This window comes from Rhinolophus hipposideros (assembly GCF_964194185.1).
Source record: "Rhinolophus hipposideros genome assembly, chromosome: 12".
In the NCBI taxonomy this organism is placed as follows: Eukaryota; Metazoa; Chordata; class Mammalia; order Chiroptera; family Rhinolophidae; genus Rhinolophus; species Rhinolophus hipposideros.
In genome coordinates this window covers 71079249-71101720 of record NC_138058.1, presented here as the reverse complement: position 1 = coordinate 71101720, position 22472 = coordinate 71079249, and the positions used below count along the sequence as shown (strand labels likewise).

Below are 22472 nucleotides of genomic sequence, written 5' to 3'. Positions count from 1 at the left end.
CAATGCAGTTAAAGATTATATAAAAAATAAGGTTATGAAAAGACAAAATTAAGAAGTCTAATCTCAATAAGGATCAACATTAAGGATCACAAATGAGTTAGAGATATCTTTTTTAAAAGCTTTAGCTTAAATGTTCCTCAAAAATAAGCAATTTCAATTTTATAATATATAATCTCTCTAGATAGATTAAAAAGACTGCAATGTATAGTAAACCCAATGGAAAGTAAAATATATTTCCATCTGTAGTTTGTGTCAGAAGAAAGTACACATGAGACTTTCAAATAAAAAAATGTACCTGCATGTGCCAAAACTGAATAACCAACTTCAGGACATAAAATGGACAATGATCTAACTTTGGGCCCAGAAAAGTTATCAAAACCTCTCTAACAAAAATATTATTTTAAAATTCCCCTTCTTAAAAAGAAACCACATAATGTGTTTGAAGCTACCCATATTTACTCCAATAAATTATATCTCTACATTTATATATTAAAATTATCGTTCTGAATATAAGAAAAATGTTGGCTAGTAATTTCATTCTCTGCCCCTTTCAGTCTTCAATGAAGGTTGTATGGAAATAAAAAGCATTTGTTTTGTTTTTTTTATATGCCCTGGAGTTATGCTTAATATAAACAGGAAAACCTGTAAACTTTAGAGGGAAATACTCCTAGCCACAATGATGGCATTAAGTTCTTTTAAAAATATCTTCTCAGGGCAGCAAGGTGGCTCAGTTGGTTATAGCATGAGCTCTGAACAACAGGGTTGCTGGTTTGATTCCCACATGGGCCAGTGAGCTGCATCCTCCACAACTAGATTGAAGACAACAAGCTACTGCTGAGCTTCTGGAGGGGCAGCCGGATGGCTCAGTTGGTGAGAGCCTGAGCTGGTTCAATTTCCACATGGAATGGTGGGCTGCGCCCCCTGCAACTAAGATTGAAAACGGCGACTGGACTTGGAGCTGATGGGCTCTGGAAAAACACACTGCTCCCCAATATTCCCCAATAAATTTAAAAAAATATTACATATTAAGCAAAATTCTTTAAAAAAAAAATCTTCTCCACCTCCAATCATTCATTAACATATCCTATTTTATTTTACCTTTCAGCAAATTATGGTCATCCGCATCACATCAAAACATTGTACAGGATTTGCTTTGAGTTTATTAGCCTGGATTATTCATTAATAATATAATTAACAAGTCTTAAAGTTCTATTCTACAAATAATTGATAAACATAAAAATGATTAACCTCTCTAATGAGGAAAAAATAATTTATCTTTCTTCAGATAGGAAAAGAAAAAAATTCGTAATGTTTAGTTTGATGAGAATGAGGTAAACAGTTATTGTTAGTGAAAATAATCCCTGATGTGACTTCTTTGTGGGTCAATTTTGCAACATCACCTCATTTAAAAATGTGTATCTTAGAATTCTACCTTTAAGATTTTAATGTACAAAAAGTATGCAAAGATGATTGCATGAGGATAGTCATTACAGGATTGCTTGTAACAACAACTAGCTAACAAATACTAAGGTGTGCTAAAGAATCATAGCATTTTAGAGCTACAAATGCCCTGCGTCATCATCTCATCAGATCCTATCATTTTATGGATGAATAAAATTATTTCCCAAAAATTTAAAATGATTTCCCTAAGATCACTAAGTTAGTGAGTAAAGTTTGGACTGTGGAGCAAGCAACCTCTTGCATGTGTTGGTCCTTCGATAGGATGACTTCTGTCCCAAAAATAAAATGGGAAAACAGAAAAGAACTGAATAGAGAGCCCAAGGAAGAAACTCTGCTGAGCTTCCAAGCTTAGCTTCTCTTTTTGAGACAGGTTCTCCCGATGTTGTTCATCTATTTTGTTTTAAAATATAGAATTTCCAGGACAGACTTGCTCACATTCAAATGCAAATAAAAATGGGTTAGAAAGGAGGCACTCCCAAGTCAAACACAAGTATAGCTTTTTAAAGATTATAACCAGTTGAGTATCTATCTGCACAAAATGCTCTTCTCTCAAAAGTTGTGCAATAAAGAGTAACGTGGCTTAGTCACCTTAAAGAAAATGTGAATAATACAAAGTTTTACTTCTCTCTAATGTGTTATTTTACCAAGTTCTATTTTTTTCTTTTTAGACACGAGGGTTAAGGTTAGATTTAGATTACAACTGGGCTGTACACACAAAATGACAAGGCTAAATAACCCAACCCCAGGCTTAGCAGTAAAAAGAGGCTAACCCAGACTTAAGTGCAATTTGGATAAAGCCGAGAGACTGATTTCATATGTAAATAGGAATTAGGTATGTGTTCATTGCTACAAATTTAAAAGCTAAAGGTATCATCGCTACATAGAAAGTCAATGTACATTACCTATCTGTTAGGAAGGCACAGATGAGATTCTTCGCGTGTTTAGAAATTTCTGCATCTTCAGGGAAACACAGTGAATTTTTATGATCCATAATTTTGCTGTATGTTCCTACAAGTGAATCTGCATAAAATGGAGTATCCCCTAAAATTCCAAGAAAGAAGACACTGAATGTAATAGAGAGTGCAAATTAAATACTTTTCATCTAATATTTTAACATGTTAAGTCTAAATGTGTCACCTGCACGGAAGAATGAAAGGTTATGGGCCAGAAGTCTCAGTCAAAACAAGCAGCCACACACTAAAAATATATTTAAATTTTAACCCTACCAATGAACCATCAACCCTTAGGAGCAAAATAAAATCTATGCTCACTGTAGACTTCTGTTGCTGTTGTTTTTATAAAGGGAAAGGAAAATATTTAAAGAAAAAGATTACTAAGTGAGGTCAGATCAGTTGGAGTCCCCGAAAGCTTGAGCTGGATCATGGATTAGCCTTTTGAGATTACAGTCTGGAGCTGTGTTATTCAATCCAGTTGCCACCAGCCACGTTTGGCAATTTAAAGTTCAATTAATTACAATTAAACAAAATGAAAAATTCAGTTCCTTAGTCACACTAGCCACATTAAAGTGCTCGAAGTGGCCAGGGCCCATCACACTGGACAGCACAGAGATAAACCATTTCATCATGACCGACTGGACAGCGCCTCCCTAAGAGTTAGACCCACCCTGTTATTTTACATATGGGGAAGCCAGCCTGGATAGATGACATGTGCTTTGCCTGAAGTGACACGTAGTTAGTTGAACATGGCAGAATGGAGTGCTCCTGCTGACTGATGACTGTGATGTTGAGGCACTGATACGAGTGTAAAGACAGAAAAAGTTGCGGCATCATTTTGGCCAGAACTCCTCTGAAGCCATAGACAGGGTTAAAGACCCTGCTAGTACGCCTCAACATAGTCATCCGAGGACAAAAAGCCTTCCCCAATCAGCCAATCCAAAACTTCCAAAGTATAGACAGGCAGGTAATTTGTATTTATTTTCAAAGGGAGGGCAGGGGAAAGCTTTGAATTCAAGATTTTTCTAGGGCCATTTTTAACTGTAGCCGAGTCGTTTAAATGAAGTCCCGTGCCAACCAACCCGAGCAAACACCAGAGTAGGCTCAAAATACTGCAAATCAGTGCCATACAAACTCATAAAATTCAGCTCCCAGAGTTGAGAACAGTAGCAGGAATTTAAATGGTCTCTTCAAATGAGCCATGTGACTTCTCGCGAAGTACATTATTTTCTAAATTCCTGTGAGGGTCAAGACAAATGATAGAATATATTCTACTTCCAAAAGATGATGAGAAACACCTAACGCATCATCAGATCAGGCCAGAGGTGGGGAGAATGGACAGCTCCCTATAAACATAAGGTGAATACAAAGAGATCCACTACGAAGGCAAAGGTCTGACACAAGCAGGTCACACTATGACAGGAGACTAAGCATAGCCAAGATCAATGCTACACACCAGGATGGTGAGCAAGAGAAGGCAATTTCTACCACAAAATGTTCCACACTTATTACTTAAACTTGGGAATTACCAAAGTGTTCTCATTTTTTTTTGTTTAGCAATAACCACACTCAATTATTGTACAGATTTTCTATTTCCAATTGCTTTTAGGGTCATCTTCTAGAAAATTAATTCTCCAATTTCTAAAAATATATTTCCAACTCTAAAGTCATTTTATATAATGTTATTATTAGCCTTACCACACTTGCCTCAGAAAGTAGATTTGTCTCTATCTCCCCTCTTCCCCAAGCCAGATGATACAGTCATTGGCTTCCTTAGCCAGAAGATATTTTTGTGTCCCTAATACTTATTAATGGGAAATCTTAAGAATGAAATCTGTGATGTAAAAAAAGTTTTGAAACACTTAAGCCTTTAAAATTTTGACTTGGTCAAAGTAAAAGAAATTATTAAATTTGCCTCTGTGTTTCCCGAGACTGAAATAGTATAAAACATTTATTTTGATAGTCAAATCATCAATAACTATATTTATGATTTATTTTACTGGAATGACAAACCAAATATATACATAGAAATATGGTTAACAAACATCAATTACATAATTATATAAGCAAACTAAAAAGTACTTTCACTTCTTTATTATATTATTAGAACAAGCATAAACAGCCTCATATTTAAAATACTCACATCAAACGTTATTGATCAAAAAAAATCTTAGAATGGAGATCATTGTAGCTGCAAACTTGCTTCTTGTTTTAGTCTTTACCTAATACAAAAAGATCTACTGGAGGAATATTTCCTAGCAGTATACTTTCAATTCCTTTCATATTCTACTCAATCAATTTGCCAGTGTGAGGCTTGGTTTTAATTTTGCAAGTTACAATCTGTCATGTCAGACTCTACTAATTCAGTTTTCAGAAATCCCATTTTTTCCTAGAACACATAAAATTAATTTCCTTATATTCTCAAATTCCTGACTTAGAACTAATATTATGAAATGGGTTTTGTGAAAAGAACAAATTAAAATATTTACTTACCCACCAGCATCTCAAAAAGGAAAACACCCACAGACCACCAATCACATTCTCGTCCATAGTAACCATCACCCCCTTGCGATTTTAGAACCTCGGGTGATATATAATCAGGTGTTCCAACTGCTGTGTCACAATGCACCATACCTGTCTGGGTAAATAGAAGAGATAAAGAAAAAGAGATGTGTGTAAAACGCACACAATAAATGCAACAAATTCATTTATTATTACATATAAATGGCTATAAACTGCTACCAACAGAACTTCACTGCTGATATGGCTTTGGGAGGATAGAGGACAAACACATGAAATGCATAAAAATGTCTAGATTATGGGAGAGCAAAGATAACTTTCCAACCCTTTTTCATCAATGAAAAAAAGGAAAAGGTGGTAGCTTTTCTATGGAATTCCATGCAAATCAATATCCACGAAATCATGCAACTTTTGTCCTTTTCCATCTTTCCAATTTCACTTAGCATAATACTATCAGGATGCATCCCTGTTGAGTCAAATGGCAATATCTCATCTTTTTATGGCTGAGTAGTATTCCATTGTATATGTACATATACATATACTCTTTTGTCTGTACTCAATCATCTGTCAATGGACACTTAGGTTGTTTCCATGTCTTGACTATTAGAAATAATGTTGCAGTGAACATAAGGGCACATATCTTTACAAATTAATGTTTTCATATTTTGGGGATAATTACCCAGAAGAGGAATTGCTGGATCAGAAGGTAGTTCCAGTCTTAATTTTTAAAGGAGCCTCCATACTCTTTTCCATAGTGGCTGCACCAATTTATATTCATCAACAGTGTAGGAGGGTTCCCTGTTCTCCACAGCCTCTTCAACACTTATTTCTTGTCTTTCTGACAACAGCCATTCACACAGGTGTGGTGTGATATCTCATTGTGGTTTTAATTTGCGTTTCCCTAAAAACTAGTGATATTAAACATCTTTTGTCTGTTGGCCATCTGTATGTCTTCCTTGGAAAAGTATCTCTTCAGGTCCTCTGCCATTTTTCAATCAAATTGTTTTGTTGTTGTTTAGTTGTATGAGTTCTTTATATATTTTGGATATTAGTCCCATAACAGCGGTATCATTTGCAAAAATCTTCCTGCCATACAGTTGGTTGCCTGTTTTATCATTTTCTTTTGCTGTGCAGAAGTTTTTGAGTTTGACATAATTCCATTTGTTTTTGGTTTTGCTTCCCTTGCATTTGGAGTCAAATTCACATAAACATTTCTGAGATCAATGTCAGAAGCTTAATGCCTATGTTTTCTTCTATGTATTTTACAGTTTCAGGTCTTATATTCAAGTCTTTAATTCATTAATTCTTGTATATGGTGTAAGATAGTGTTTTAGTTTCATTCCTTTGCATATGACCGTCCAACTTTCCCAACACTGCATACTGAAGAGACTTTCTTCATTGTATATTCTTGGCTCCTGTGTCGAAAATTAGTTGCCCATATATGTGGGTTTATTTCTGGGCTTCAATTCTGTTCCACTGGTCTGTTTTTCTACCAATGCCAAACTGTTTTGATTACTATAGCTTTGTAGTATAGTTTGAAGTCGGAGAGTGTGATACCTCCGGCTTTGTTCTTTTTTTCTCAGGATTGCTTTAGCAATTCAGGGTCTTTTACGGTTGCATACAAATGTGAGGATTTTTGCTTCTATTTCTGTGAAAAATGCCATTGGAATTTTGCTAGGGATTACATTGAATCTGTAATTGTTTTAGGCAATATGAACAGTTTAACAATGTTAATTCTTCCAATCCATAAACACAAATTATCCTTCCATTTCTTTGTGTCTTCTTCAGTTTCTTTCAACAGTGTCTTGTAGTTTTAAGTGTAGAGATCCTTCACCCTAAATTTATTAAGCATTTTATTCTTTTTGTTTCAAATCTAAATGGAACTGTTTTATTTCTTTCTGATATTTTGTTGTTGGTATATAGAAATGGAACAGATTTTTGTATACTGACTTTGTATCATGCAACTTTATTTATTGTTTCTAATAGTTTTTTTGCTGGAGTCTTTAGGGTTTTCTATATATTGTCATGTTATCTGCAAATAGTGAATTTTACTTCTTCCTTTCCTTTCCAATTTGGATGCCCTTTATTTCTTTTTCTTGCCTAATTGCTCTGATTAGGACTCCCAGTACTATTGCAAGGATAGTCATCCTTATCTTGTTCCTGATCTTAGAGGAAAACCTTTCAATTTTTCACTGTTGCATACGGTATTAGCTAAGGGTCTGTCATCTGTGGCCTTTATTATGTTGAGGTACTTTCCCTTCTACACACATTTTATTGAGGTTGTTATCATAAATGGATGTTGTATCTTGTCAAATGCTTTTTCTGCATCTATTGAGATGATCATATTATTTTATCTTTTGTTAATGTGGTGTATCACACTGATTGATTTGCAGATGCTGAACTATCCTTGTATCCATGGGATGAATCCCACTTGATTGTGGTAGATGATCTTTTTAATGTATTATTGTATTCGATTTGCCAGTGTTTTGTTGAAGAATTTTACATCTATGTTCATCAGAGACATTGGCCTGTAATTTTCTTTTTTTGTGATGTCCGTACTGCTATTGGTTATCAGGGTAATGTTGCCCTCGTAAAATGAATTAGAGAAGCATTCCTCCTCTTCAATTTTTTGGAAGATGTGGAGAAGGACAGACATTAAATCTTCTTTGAACGTGTGGTAGAATTCACCAGTGAAGCCATCTAGTACTGGCCTTTTGTTTTGTGGGAGGTTTTTGATTACTATTTCAATTTTCTTAAGAGTGATTGGTCTATTTTGCTTTTCCATGACTTTGGACTTCATTTGTTCTTCTTTTTCTAGTTCCTTAAAGTGTAATGTTATATTGTTTGAGATTTTTCCTGTTTCTTGAGTAGGCTTGCATTGCTACAAACTTCCCTCTTGATACTGCTTTTTTGCTGCATCCCCAAAATTATGGTATGTTGTATTTTCATTGGTCTCTATGTATCTTTTAATTTTTATTTCTTCACTGACCTAACAGCTGTTCAGTAGCATGCCGTTTAATCTCTTTATCTGTGCATCTGCCTACAGATCCACCGTCCCTATCTACCCCTTACCTTCCCCCCTCCCCTAATACGCCCACCTTCCGATGCACTGATGCACGGATCTCTCAGGGATGTTTGTGTGTTGAGTAGAGGAACCTTTGTTAGATTATAGTTGTCTGACTTGTAAATTGAAGATACAAAAGGGTCTTCATACTCTGCCATGATAAACATCAGCCGAAACTTGCAAAGATTTTGTAGATTAATTTAAATGCCCTTCATTTCCTTTACCTGCCCAATATTAGATATTGTACATAATGAGAGCCAGGTTTCTCACTGTCCAAAAAAATAAAGGAGGAAGATTAGAATGAACCCTGTGGTGTAGAACTAGAATCAGAAGTATCAGTATGAACTCATGATTTTTAATATACTATATACACAAATACAAAGTTAAATATGAACATGCCTGTGCATGTGGATTAGTATATATAGTGTATATAATATACATGTGTCCATTGCGAGGGCTTAGAAGTAATGACACTCCAGGAGAATAAGCATATCTAGCACCCAAATACTGATTTCTAAATACCATTCATGAACAAATCAGAGCTTCTTGGAGAAGTGGCTGATTCCAGGGTTGGGACAGAGAAAATACAAGTCTTCAAACATCTTATGTCAAAAAAATAAGAAAATTGTCCAAAAAAATGGCATGTCTTTTTGGAAAGACATAGGAACCAACCTAAACAGCCTCCATGAAATAAGCAAACTTTGGACGAGTTTCAAAGTATGAGTAGGAATTGGCCAAGAAGACTGTATTCAATAACAGCATATATGAAGGCCAGGAATCATGAAATGGCCTGGTATGAAATGAACTACTACGTTATTTAAGACCTCTGTACCATAAAGTACAAAACAAAAGGTTGAATGATAGAGAATGAGGGTGAAAAAGTAGGCAGGGATCATATTATCATAAGAGGCTTTCTATGACAAGCTAAGGAGTTTGAACTTTACTCAGGTGACAAAAATCTACTTAAGCTAGAGAGCAACACAAACGTGTATGCATTTTTAAAAGCTTCCTCGAAAGTACTTTATTTCACATGAATTACATTAAGTGTGCATTTGCTAGTGGTTTGTAACTGACAAAATATCATGAATTGAGAGATTTACTAAAAACACAAAATTGGTCTATCACAAATCTACACTTGATCTTAGCCAAAAGGCCGAGAAGCGATTGGTCTATCACAAATCTTAGAGTTAGTCTAAGAAACTATTCAGAACGTTTCCTGTGACAGTGTAAAAGAAAAATTGTAAACAGAATTCTTAATTATCAGAAGCATTAAAAGCCTCAGTTTGACTGCTACATAGGCAAGAGCCTATTTAATTCATTTCAATAATTAAAAATGAGCACTTGCACCAGGGGTTCCTTTCTCAGAGAGGCATATCCCTTGCCTTGTAGCATTCCTGGATAATGGAAGGTCCTGCTTCTTTTGAGTCCTATCTAAAAAAATAGCCCAACTGGTTTAGAACCCCATTTCCATTGTACAGTGCCCACAGGCACACAAAGCTGCTTATTATTCTAGTTCTCTTCTTGGGTACCAATTATTATTTTCATTAGGGCTCTGGTTACAAAGCTGCATAGCTTTTAAATGGCCTGTCCCCATTGCTCCTGTAAACCTGGTCTTTTAAATGTATAATTTTGTAGAAACATGAATAGAAATGTATATTTTAAAAATTGATGTCACTGTAGAAGGGTCAAGAATATTAAAATTTTACCAATTAGCTTTTAAAAACTCATAGCCTCAAATTAAACAAATGGTATACACTAGAACACTAATGGATAAAATCTTATACTGTTTTCAGGTAATTTAAAATACTAACATAAAATATGCCTGAAAAGGTGGTAGCAGTTGCTATAAAATGCCTAAGAGGCAAAGAAGGAACTCAACTTATCTAATTAATGCAAGTAACTTTAAATAACAATACTTCTTGGCTATCCTTGAGACATCTAGATATAAACATACTACACTGTGACTTTCACTCACATCCACATACTTTTTTTTTCAGGGAGAAAATGAGTGACAGCACCAGAAAATTGTGCAATCCATAATTTATCAATGATAGAACTTAATGAGATATCATTACTCTTAATTGTGATAGTAACAAATTATTTTAGTCCTTATAGGTTATAATTTTATATCGTATTTTAGTTTTGCTTTTATCCATGACATAATGTTTTACATGAAGCTAGAAGAGTTAAAAAGCAATTCAAGCATCTCCGTCTACAATATAAAGAGTTAGCAAACTTTCTGTTAAAGGGCCAGATAGTAAATATTTAGGCTTTGTGGGTGACATGGGTCTCTACTGCATATCTTCCTTTTCTTTTTTAAGCAATCTTTAAAAAATGGAAAACCATTTATGGCAGAGAAGTTGTATAAAACCAGCCACAGGCCAGATGTGGCCCTGTGCTCTAGGTTGCTGATCCTTTCTATAGACATCTAGATGAATGAGAATGAAACTATGAAAGTTTCCAAAGGCTTTGAGACTGTAACAACAATCAAAGACAAAGTGATGAAACTGAAACTTGCAGTAACACTATTTGCATTAATAACTAACATAACAAAACTGTAAATTCTATGTACTAATTTTCAATAAAAAACTCCTTTGTTCTTCAACATTATATTAATTATTATAATTATTAATATTACTTGAGGAATGGAGATTTGGGGTAAGGCAAACATTTTGAAATTTCAGTATTCAGAGTTAACATTTGACTACATCAAAATTAAGGATTTCTGTTCAAACAAAAAAGACACAGATAGGTAGCAGACTAGAAGATGATACCAGCAATATCTGTGCACTCACTGTCTAGATTACATAAGTAATCCTGGCACATTAACAGGAAGCCATTTTGAAAAGGTCAAAAGATATACAACACAGGTAATTCACAAAACAGAAAGGACTGACAAGTATAAGAAGAAAGATTTGACATAATTAGTTATAAAATAAATATGATTTTTTAAAAACACTACTTTATACCACGGGAACTGGCAAGACTTAGAGAGTGAATAATATAGGAAGGATGAGTGAGGACATGGGGAGGTCTCTGATGCACTGCTAGCAAGAAGTCTGGACGTTTGCAGCCATCCTGGAGATCAGATAACACTCTATTTATGTATCCTGATACAGCACTCTCACATCTAGATTTTTGTTTAGTGGAAACCCTTGTCAGAATACACGTGGGGCATGTATGAAGGTGTTCAACATAATACTACTGTTGGTAGCAGGGAGCTGGCTGTGACCAACATAAAGGGGAATAATAAATAAAATAGATAGACAGATACTATGGAATAAGAAGCAGTGTGCTAATTTACATATATCGGGAATAGATACAAAACATTGAGTGAAAAAGTAAACAAAATGGTACCCATACCATTCTACTATTTATACACATGTATGCTATACTTACAGTCTGCGAGAGCTTTTAGTAAATACATTACAGTGGCTGTGCATTAGAGACAGAATAAGACAGAAACTGAACGCAGGATAACAAAATAAAAACAAGATGGGGCCTTTGTGTAGAACACTAATGACAATAAGCTATTAACAAAGGAGTATAATTAACTCAACTGTATGTACCTGAATTAAAAAAATAGTAAACAAAATTACATAAGCCATATTTCATTTTGCCTTGTAAAGAGACAATTTAAGCTATTTAAATAGCTGAATTTGGTATTCACTTACATGCTTGTAAAATTATTTTGTAAATACCATACTCTGTCCTGTTCCTCATATTCTCACACTCCGTATCTTTCTTTCCTTAACGACTTTTACCCACTCTGAAAACAGGTAGTGGGATTTATTTCTCTCTGTACCACCCCCAAAGGTTTTTGGTTTAATTAAAATCAGAATACACCTAAGGATATAAGTGCAGAGCAAAAACATCATTCATTATATACAACATAAAAAAGTTTAGCATTCTATTAGAAAATAATTTCATACTTTATTTTCATTAAAGGTAATTTTCACTGTTAATCATGTCACACTATAATAAAAACCACAAGAGGGAGCTTTGGTGTTTATATGACAATCAAATACTCCACCTACTAAACACTGACAATATATCCAGAACACAAACATAGTTAACAAACTCTATGAAGAAGATTAAAGAAGTAAAGGGGGAAAATCAAAAGTAAAGGGATGTTAAGCTTTAGCTGGGTACACAGGACATACAAACCTTGATAAGACAAAAATGGCCTAGAAGTATAGCATAAATTCTAACTAAGTAAGGACATTATGACATTAGAAGAGTGATCAGTTAGGTTAAAATTATCGGGGAGAACTTTCTAGATGGGGTAAAATTAGAGCTGAGCTTGGAAAAATATGGATCGCTGATGAAGGTAAGACAATCAACAAAAGGAGGTGACACAGGAGATACGAATAAGTAAAGTTAAGAGGTAAAGATAAAAGAAAATCAGCTTAATTCAAAATTATTGTGTTGATAAGGTAATTAACAAGAAAAAAGATTAGCTACCCTGTTTCCCCGAAAATAAGACCTAGCCGGACACTCAACTCTAATGTGTCTTTTGGAACAAAAATTAATGTAAGACCCGGTCTTATATAAGACCTGGTATTATATTATATTATACCTGGTCTTATATAAGACCCGGTCTTATTTTACTATAATCTTGTTAATTACCTTATATTAATTTTTGCTCCAAAAGACGCATTAGAGCTGATTGTCCGCCTGATTGTCTGGCTAGGTCTTATTTTTGGGGAAACACGGTATATAAGCATACAGGAAGGTTATAAAAGCCATACAAAAGATGATGTCCAGTTTGCTCTCAATACACATCACCATTTAGAAAGTCTGATAGAGACATGCAAGTCATCCTCTAGATCCAACAGGAGAATGAATACAAAGGAAATAAAACATTACCCCTCCCAATCAGGAATTACTACCAGGAATTACAGTATACTTACAGAAAAAAGATAAGAGATAAAAATTTTGTAATGAAAATAATAACATCATAATTACCTATCAGGTTAATGCTACTGAATCTATGAATCATAGCATGAACTATTCCATAGGTAAAGCACCCCCTGTGATGTCCCCACACTTCTCCATGTGGCTGGTGCAGATAGGTTGGTCGGAGGTGGTAACATAAGTTTCTCGCCTTACTTCTTTTTTAAAGGAAAAATACAGAAATAATAGTGATGGAAATACCCACTTACCTTAATTTATATTCTGTGTCCTTGGATTCACCAAATCTACTAATAAAGTATTCTATAGCTAGATGAATGATTAGCAAAGCAAATGCGATGATCAAGATATTTTATTGCCTCGTTTGAATAATTACAGTTAGCAAAACTAAATTTATCTTTGTTGAAAACTATAAAGTCCAGATTTGAAGTGTTTATTTTTGTTTCTCAAAAAACTACCATTTTTTTAAGTGCTTATTACTTACTTCATCCATCTTCATACATGTGCCAAAATCTGCTAATTTTAGATGTCCATGTTTATCCAAAAGCATGTTGTCAGGCTTCACATCTCTATGAATTAAACCCATGGAGTGTATGGCATCCAGAGCGAGAACAACTTCAGCAGTATAAAATTTGGCCCATTTTTCAGGCACATCATAGTTACTCATAAGGTTTACAAGGTCTCCACCAGGCATGTATTCCATTACCATATACAGATACTTATCATCTTGAAAGGCACAAAAGAGCTAGAAAACAAAACAGGAAGAAAAAAAAATTTTAATAGAAAAGAAGGAAAACCAAAACCATAGAACGAAAACCAAAACCTGTTGTTATTATTATTGAAAAAGACAAATTATTTTATATCCAAAACCAAGATGAACTTTATGAAATCTTTGATTTTAGATTTGGACATCGTTAATGGGGAAACAGTTACAAGACATAACTTTGATATGGGTATCTTCTTCATGCTTACTAACAAAACATGCATAAATGAGTCATTTTCCCTCTTGGAGAATACAGGAATCTATAAAAATAGAAATACTTTACAAGAGAATACGAATGAGGAACATAAAGGGTGAAAGAATGACAGACTTCAGAACGAAATACAAGTTATTGCACATAACTTAAAAAGAAGACAGCTGAGCTTGTAGGATCAGTTTAGAAACACCTAAAAGGTACTATATTTAATGGCTCCAAGCAGAGGGACTAAGTGCCAACAGCTGGATGAGTGAGCAGTTGGTAGGACATTTGGAATAGGTTCTTCTCTCCCCCCCTCCCTGCTGTCTTGCTCATAATAAGCAGCAAGTGGCAGTGTAACCTGTCCCCAGACTAAAGCAGTGGCATTCGACCAGAAATAAGACACCAGGCTAGTGTCTGACCCCCAGAAGAGACAGAGAAATCACAAATTCAAAAGGAAACGTATCTGTACATTCCACCCAACTAATGTCCTGCCCATCCTGGAAGCAAGCAATGCAGAGAAAGGTTTCCACAAAGAGGGGAGAAGATAGAGCAAAATCAAAAATCAACATTTGAAACACAAAGCAATTCAAGAAACAACAAAATTGTCCACTTTTGCATGAGTCTATATTGGGGTTTTCTATTCCATTAGTTTTATTTGTGTATTCTTGTCACCAGTAACCATAGTGATTTAATTAGTTCAGTTTCATTTGCTTGGTATTGATTGATTAAGCTTTTTAGATCTATGGGTTTACAGATTTCATCAAATTTGGGGAAATTTGGGGTATTACTTCTTCCAATAGTTTTTCTAGCCTCCTTCTCAGACTTCAGTGTATGCACGGGTGTGTGTGTGTGTGTGTGTATACACACACACATATATATAATGATCACAGCTTTATTACATAGGCACGGTCTGGGTGGGAGCAGAGCTTCTGTGCCCTCTCCTCCCCCTGTGAAATCAGAGTGCATCACACTCTGCACATCAATGTGTTCACCAAGCAGGAAGCTCCCCTGAGTGAGTGTCAATGTCCAGAGTTTTAATTAGGGTCTCATTCCATAGGCATCATTAGTTAAATCATTGGCCACGTGATTAAACTCAATCTCCAGCAGCTGAAAGTCCCAATCCTCTAATCATGTGCTTGTTCTTTCTGGTGATCAGTCCCCATCTCAAAGCCATAGAAAGGCCACCAGGAGTTGCCTCATTAGTATAACAAAGACGCTGCTATCACTCAGGAAATCCAAGAGCTTTTAACAGCTCTGTGCTAAGAACTGGGGACAAAGACCGAATATATTCTTTATTATACCATACCATACAATGGAATGCTACTATTCAGCACTAAAAAGAAATGAAATATAATACATGCTATAATATGCACGAACTTCAAAACAGTATACTGAGGGAAAGAGAGCAGATCCAAAAGACAGCATATTGTGGGATTCCATTTATCCGAAATGTCCAGAAAAGGCACTTCTATAGAGACAGGAAGCACATCGGTGGTTGCTTGGGTCTGGGAGGAAAATGGCAAACGACTATAAATGGGTACAAGTGATCATTTGGGGATGGTGGAAATGTTCCAAAATCAGATTGTAGTTATTTGTGCACAACTGTAACTTTTGTAAAAAAAAAAAAAAAAAAAAATCACTGAATTGTACAAGTTGATCTGCAAATAATAATGAAGCTTTATTCACAAGAGAAAAACTTGGAAACACCCAAATGTCCATAAACAGATGCATGGATAAACAAACTGTCAATATCCATACAATGGAATACTATTCTGCAATAAGAAGGAATGAACTATTATTGATATATTGCATCATGGATAAATCTCAAAACAACTTTGCTGAATGAAAAAAGCCAGATGGGATAGCATTAAAGTTAGATTGGACACTACAGAAGAATAGATCAGTGCTTAACGACATAACCCAAAAACTATACAAAATGATTTAATTAGTTCAGTTTCATTTGCTCCAAAAGACGTATTAGAGCTGATTGTCTGGCTATGTCTTATTTTCAGGGAAACAGGGTATGTACTATTCAGGGACATTAAACAAACGTATTGAATCCAATCTAATTAAAAATAACTGCACTGTCACTAAGTAAAGGAGATACAGGACTTTTAGCACACAAAATCAATTCTTATGAATAATAAGCACTTATAAAAAAGGTTTATAAAAACCTTCAAAAGTTAGTATGCTTACCTGAACCACCCAGGGGCTGTTGGCAAAGGCCATAATATCTCTTTCCTCCCAGAAAAAAGCAGAATCTGATCTTTTTATCATTTCAAATTTACTAAGAAGCTTCATAGCATAAACTTTCTGTGTTGCCTTATGACGAACCTGTTGATTTTTAAAACACAAAAATGATTAATACTTTAATTTTATGAGAGAAAGTGAAAACAGATCATACCACAACACTATTATTAAAATATTTTAGTTACAAAACAAAATTATCCTTAGCTAACTAATAAGAAATATAACATTTTTAATGAAAGAAACAAGAGAAAATTCTAAATAGCCTAAATATTTCATGAAGTATACCTTACCTTTAAATGTTAGGTTCAAAATACAACTATCTAATTTCGTCTAATAAAGCTGAATTCACAAAGCTTCATTCCCTCATGTTAATTAAGCTAATCAATTTTAAGAATAAGATTGTTAAATGAGAAACTTTTAAGACATGTACAATTATCCCTCACTATCTGAACACAAGAACCTAATAAATGTAGATATCAAGGAATTTTTGTGATTTTGTTAAGTCATCCTTCTATCTTTCTAGATAACTAGAAACCTCGCTAATTTTCTGAGCATCCAGGTGACAGAGCTTAGGAGAAAGAACCACGCTCTAAAGCAAGGCCTACTCTAGCACTCCCTAACAAGCCTAATAATACAATGCCCTAAAAGAGCAAAAGGGGAGCAGAGTTGGGAGGTTCAGTCCTGCCAGTTACAAGGACTTGGGAAATAACTTGGTCTTTTCACACATCTACATTTAGAAAGTATAAAACTGAGCCTGCACAAGTTAAGGGTGACCAGATTTTAGAATAAAAATCAACACTCATTAAAGAAAAATAACAAAATCCAGAGTCTCTGTCACCACCCACAAGGACCAGCATATAATTTTAAAATTACTGGAAAGGCAAAAAGAAAAACGTGACTCATCATCAAGAAAAAAAGCAGTCAATAGAAAACCCCAAAAGATGTTAGATTTAGCTAAAAAAGAGGTTGTTGCGGTATTCCCCCTTATTTATTTATGCCACTTTCCAAACTTTCACTTATTCTAACAAATTAGATTTTGAGTGTTTTCTAACTCCATTAGAAAAAACAATCCATATAACATTAAGAGTCAATTAATTTATAGCATAATATCATTTAGGCTTGACTCAGATCATGAAAGCTTTAAGAACAGCTGTGTAAAGCACAGCTATGAACAGAAACTAAGATATTTGTCACCTGGTAGAAAACAGTTAAATATGTGTTTATATGTTTAATTGTTTACATATGAATTAACAAAACAAACAAAAACAAACCTAGAAGGAAAAGGCCAATCATTCTAATAAACAAAATGTTACACAAATAGGCGTAAGATGATTTTCTAAATATGAAAAAGTGCTTGTTGACTTTCGTTTTGGTGATTCTTTATGCAAAACTGTCTCCCTTTCTGAGCTTCCACAGTACTTACTGTACTTTAATATTCATTAGTTGTGTATATGTCTGCTTCATAAGCTCCTTTAGGAACAGAACACAAACTTTCACTTGTGGGGATGCCTAGCGATTGGCACAACCCTGAATTGTCCAATGCAACAAACTCCTCAAAGCCATAGCTCTACCTAACAAAACTTTTAATAAATAAAGACGATGTTGGTAGATGCTGTTGTTAACGAGGCCTGAATTTCATTGAAACTATTGTGATAGGGACACTTCAGTGACTCATATAACAGGAACCACCAGTTTAAAGCTCTGACTTGATCTACAGAACAAACATTAAGAGGCAATAGTTGTATTGATGCCAAATGTCTACCTCATACCTTTGAAATTCATTAGCACTAGTATTACAAAGTACTACAATAAAGCACTATTACTTTAGGGAAGCTGGTTTCCACTGATATTTCTTCTGAAGATGTCTTTCTGAATGGTTCCATTGTAATCTCCGTCAGCATCTCTATACATTCCCCTTTGTTCTCTAGCTCCTTCTCTTCTATTCAACAAGGACGGCTAAACAGTCAGATATAGTAGCCATTCATTATCACGCTGTACAGAGTACTGCTTACAGCATGGATGTAAGATGTAAACAAATCTGGGCAAATGTCCTAGATATTTATGAACTATGTATGTGGCCAATTTACATAACCCCTCTAAATTCAGCGACTTCACCTACGTAAGAACCTCACAGAATTGTTGCCAAGATAAAATAAGATAATGAATATAAATACTTAGCACATAGAATATACTCAGTGAAAATGTTAGCTAACTCCACTACAGACAAATGAAACTTAGTTCCTTCTATTATGAAGCTTTACATGTGTTTCCCCTAATGTCACTAGTCTATGAGTACCTGAAGGACAGAAACATTGCTCCTATTCCAACGTTTCCACTTACTAGAGAAAAGATTTGTTATATTCCTCATCTCTAAGTTTAAAATTAAGTGAACAAGTGCAAAAACACCACCTAATTGATTATATCTCTGTATATTTCTGTATCTCTGTATCTATCTATCTACCTATCTATAGAAAGAGAGACCAAAAAAAATAATAGTAGGGGTTAATTCCATCCTAGCTGATAGAATTTTTGGTGATTTTTATTTTCTTATATTTGTTTATTTGTATTTTCTACAGCTAATATGTGTTTCTTTGAAAAAAAACTAAGTAGATGAAACATTCCTAAGTGTAGCTAGAAACATGCTTGGAAAATCCTAAAATGTTTCTCCTGAAACATTTGTAGACAAAAACTTTTGAAAATAAGTCTAAACAAAATGGCCCATTTGAAGCTTTCACATTTATTTTTAATACCAAAACAATAGATAATTTTTATAGAAAGATCCAATGCATACATTTGACAGACGTGGAGCAGTTATTGTGTGCTGCTAAGGTTTCCACTAAAGACGCAAGAAAAGCGTGTCCTTGCGCTTCCTGTCTGGTCTGGCTGTGACAGCCAAGACTGAATGGAGGCATACAGGAATTACAAAAACATGGAGGGAGCAAGATCATTTTTGCAACTCAGAAACAGCCTTGTAACAAGCAAAGAGCCTGTTTTATTCCAAAAATGGAATAAAAAACTCGAGTTTACATGACAAATGTTAGAAAATCATTTCCCCTGCACTCTTTTCTTCTGGTTGATTCCACTTTAAAAGGTTAGTTTAAAACTAATTAAATTAAAATCAAGTCAATGGGGGGGAAGAACAAGATCCAACTTTGAGTTGTGTCACTGAGAGAACCTGTACCCCACCCCTTCAGCACACTGAATCCCCAGGAAGCAACTGAGCCCACGGATCAGGAAAAATCACAGTCAATTGACTTCAATGAAAATTTTTTACATTTCAGGTTCTGTGCAATGCAGAATATAAAACGGCAAGAAAAATCCAATCACAGACATCTGGCTACACACACAGTCAACTGAAAAATCCTAGTATAAGAGGACCTGTGCAATTCAAACCCACATTGTCGAGAAATGCATAATTCAAAGATGCAGAGGAGAAATCACACTCAGATAAAGGATAAAAAGGAGAGTAAAAGGAATCAGGAAAGTTTTCTTTTACAATGAGCACTGAAAGACAGATTGTCAAACAACATGACTGAGGAAACAGGTAACAAAGACCATGCTCTGAAATTAGCAGTCTGCCCAGGATGAGCAGCATAATGGAAAATACGGGTTAAAAAGATAAACTTGATGACTTCTTAAAAGAGGGCCTGGAAGGCCAGGATAAAGACTTCATGATTCCCTTAGTAGGCAAGGGAGCCATTAAGTGCTAAGGAGATATAATGATGTATTTAGAAGGACCAAAGTGGAAGCAGTTGTATTAGGCAGATCAGATCTCTACTTCCCATTCTTTATAGATCTCAATATAGAGAGGAGGGCAAATAAAGAAAACAGAATAAAATAAAACGTGTGTGTTAGAAAAGCCCCACAGTTGATTGTATTATACCAATACAGGAATGGGGGTAGGAGTGGTACATGAAAATAGAAGGATAAGAAGTATGGGGAAGGGGTGGCCCATTAGCTCAATTGGTTAGAGCACGGTGCTGATAACACTAAGGTAGCCGGTTCGATCCCGGCATGGGCCACTGTGAGCTGCGCTAATCAGCGCTAATTGTTTTCATTAAAAAAAAAAGAATATATACACTTCTTAAAAAACAAAAACAGAAGAAGAAGATGGGGAAGAGTCTACCAAACAGAAAAGCAGGTCCAGCTGAACTTGGATAACATGAATTTGCATTAGATTTAATAATAGTCTTGATATTTACTCCATCAGCACTTCCTAATCTAAAATCAATAGTACAACGGTGAATCACTGTTAGCAGAAGTGGAAAACAAAGCAGAACACAAAAGGAGATGGTCACACCTGATTAGGAATGAAAGAGTATCTTGGATAGAGGTGATGGCAGGGAATACCAAAAAAAGTAGAGACCGGAGAAATATTACGAGTAAGACTTAATGAAAAATTAAGCTTAAGTAATGAAGAAAAAGGAAATGATTAATGACACTTAGTTTTTGACTTGAACAACGGGGTTGAATACTGGAGCCATTTATTAAGACGGGGAAGATAAGAGGACAAACAGATCTGTGGAGGAAAAGTAAAGTTAGAGAGGGAATCGGACATTCTAATTTCAAATGGGTTAGACGTCCATGGCACATCTTAATGGAGATGTCAAATAAGTCATCGTGGATGAGTTTGAAGAGCAAGGTACAAAGTTCTGAGCAACAGCTGTAAATCTGAGCCTTGGCATTATATAAATTGTATTTAAAGTCACAGGAATGCATGAGCTCACCTTGGGAGGGAATGCATATCAAAGAAATAAGAGTCTAGCCTTTGGGAACTACAGCAGGACCTTCAATAATGTTTCATTCAATGTCGGTTTGTTGTAATTTGTTTTTCTTTTTTTTTTAAGGAGGGCGCAGCTCACAGTGGCCCATGCAGGGATCGAGCCAGCAACTTTGGTGCTACCAGAACCATGCTCCAACCAACTGAGCTAACCAGCCACCCCCAGTTTGTTGTAATACTGATGAGGGAGGGGAAAAAAAAGATCAATTCTACCAGAGCCACTGTCTGTGTGGAGTTCGTAAGCTTTCCTCATGCCCAGGTGGGTTTGCTCTGGATACTCTGGCTTCCTCCCCATCCCAAAGATGTGCACATTAGGTTAACCAGCTTGTGTAAACTGTCCCAGTGTGAGTGAGGGTGGCTGAGTGTGAGTGCGCCCTGTGATCGAAGGGCGTGCTGCCCAGGGCGGGCTCCTACCTTGTGCCCTGAACTGCCCTGGGGAGAGGCCCTGGCCAACCTCAACCCTGAACTGGAATAAGGCGGTTGGGAAATAAATTATCTTACTTGTTTCTATGAATCTTTCTTAAATAGATGTATAGCTCACGTTTATTTTGATATTTAATATTAGAAGTGTTTTGGGCCTCTATTTAGAAGTTTGGTGATGTTTTTTGTGACCAGAAACATGGTGTAGAAACGTAACTCTTGTACCAACTAACTATGGTAACACGCTTCTTTACAGTATAAAAAGAGAAACTTAGAAACTGCATTAAAGCAATCCAAACTTTCTTTACTATTTTGGGCAGCCTCATCACCAATAAATCTTGCCAGGTTTACATTCAAGGACAACTGTTCTTCAATTCAAAATTGTTATTAAGCAATCTATTCCTTAAGTTCTTTGCATCCAAGTATAGGTCATTAATTACTCGGGTTAAATGTCACTGTTGTCTGGCCAATCACCTTCCCAATTGATGACTTCTAGATTTTGGCTCATCATCTAAAATCATCCTATTTCAGTTGCAACTCATTTACAAAATTATTCAGCATGCCACCACTGCCTCTACAGAAGTTATTACTAAAATGTTTAATGAGAGGGGAGAGAGAACCCTAGACCCTGTCCCTGGGGATCTCTGTCCAAGGTACCACTCATGCCTTCAGCAGCCTCGTTAGAATATTAAATCATTACAAAACTGCCTGCCCATAAGCCTATTCACTGACATTCCTCCATATCATCCTCAAGTGTGTCAGACTTTATCAAATCTATTATAGGCATATATTCCACCTCTTGCACTGCCCTGATCTACAAGTTCAATAAACCTATCAAAGAAAAGGAATGAAAAAGTGAAAGACAAACATTAGTCTGTAAGGACTTGTTCCTGGAGAAACCCATGCTGGTACACAATGAGCACCAAGTAAAACACTGCTGAACGGAAAACAGAATTTGACTGTAATTTAACTATAAAGACAAAAACAGGAGTTTTATACTCAGGTGATGAAAATCAAAGCATTATTATATTATAGTTCCTCGTTTAATACTACAAATGAAAGACTTATTGCAAACATTTATAATATTTCCAGTTGATACCACTTTGACCTCCAGAGATAAATTTCATATTTACTTTCCATTATTAAAATGT

The 22472-nt window shown here is 35.3% G+C and overlaps 1 protein-coding gene across 1 annotated transcript in view; it reads right to left on the bottom strand.

Moving 5' to 3' along the window:
- The window catches only part of ROCK2 (Rho associated coiled-coil containing protein kinase 2), a 110965-nt gene that overhangs the window by 37864 nt on the left and 50629 nt on the right, over positions 1–22472 (bottom strand). Inside the window, exons 4-7 of the mRNA XM_081068701.1 lie at positions 16068–16205; positions 13397–13657; positions 4908–5052; positions 2364–2502 (exon numbers count right to left, since the gene is read on the bottom strand). Of these exons, the coding sequence (XP_080924827.1) occupies positions 2364–2502; positions 4908–5052; positions 13397–13657; positions 16068–16205 (683 nt within the window). The remainder of the gene's footprint in view (positions 1–2363; positions 2503–4907; positions 5053–13396; positions 13658–16067; positions 16206–22472) is intronic.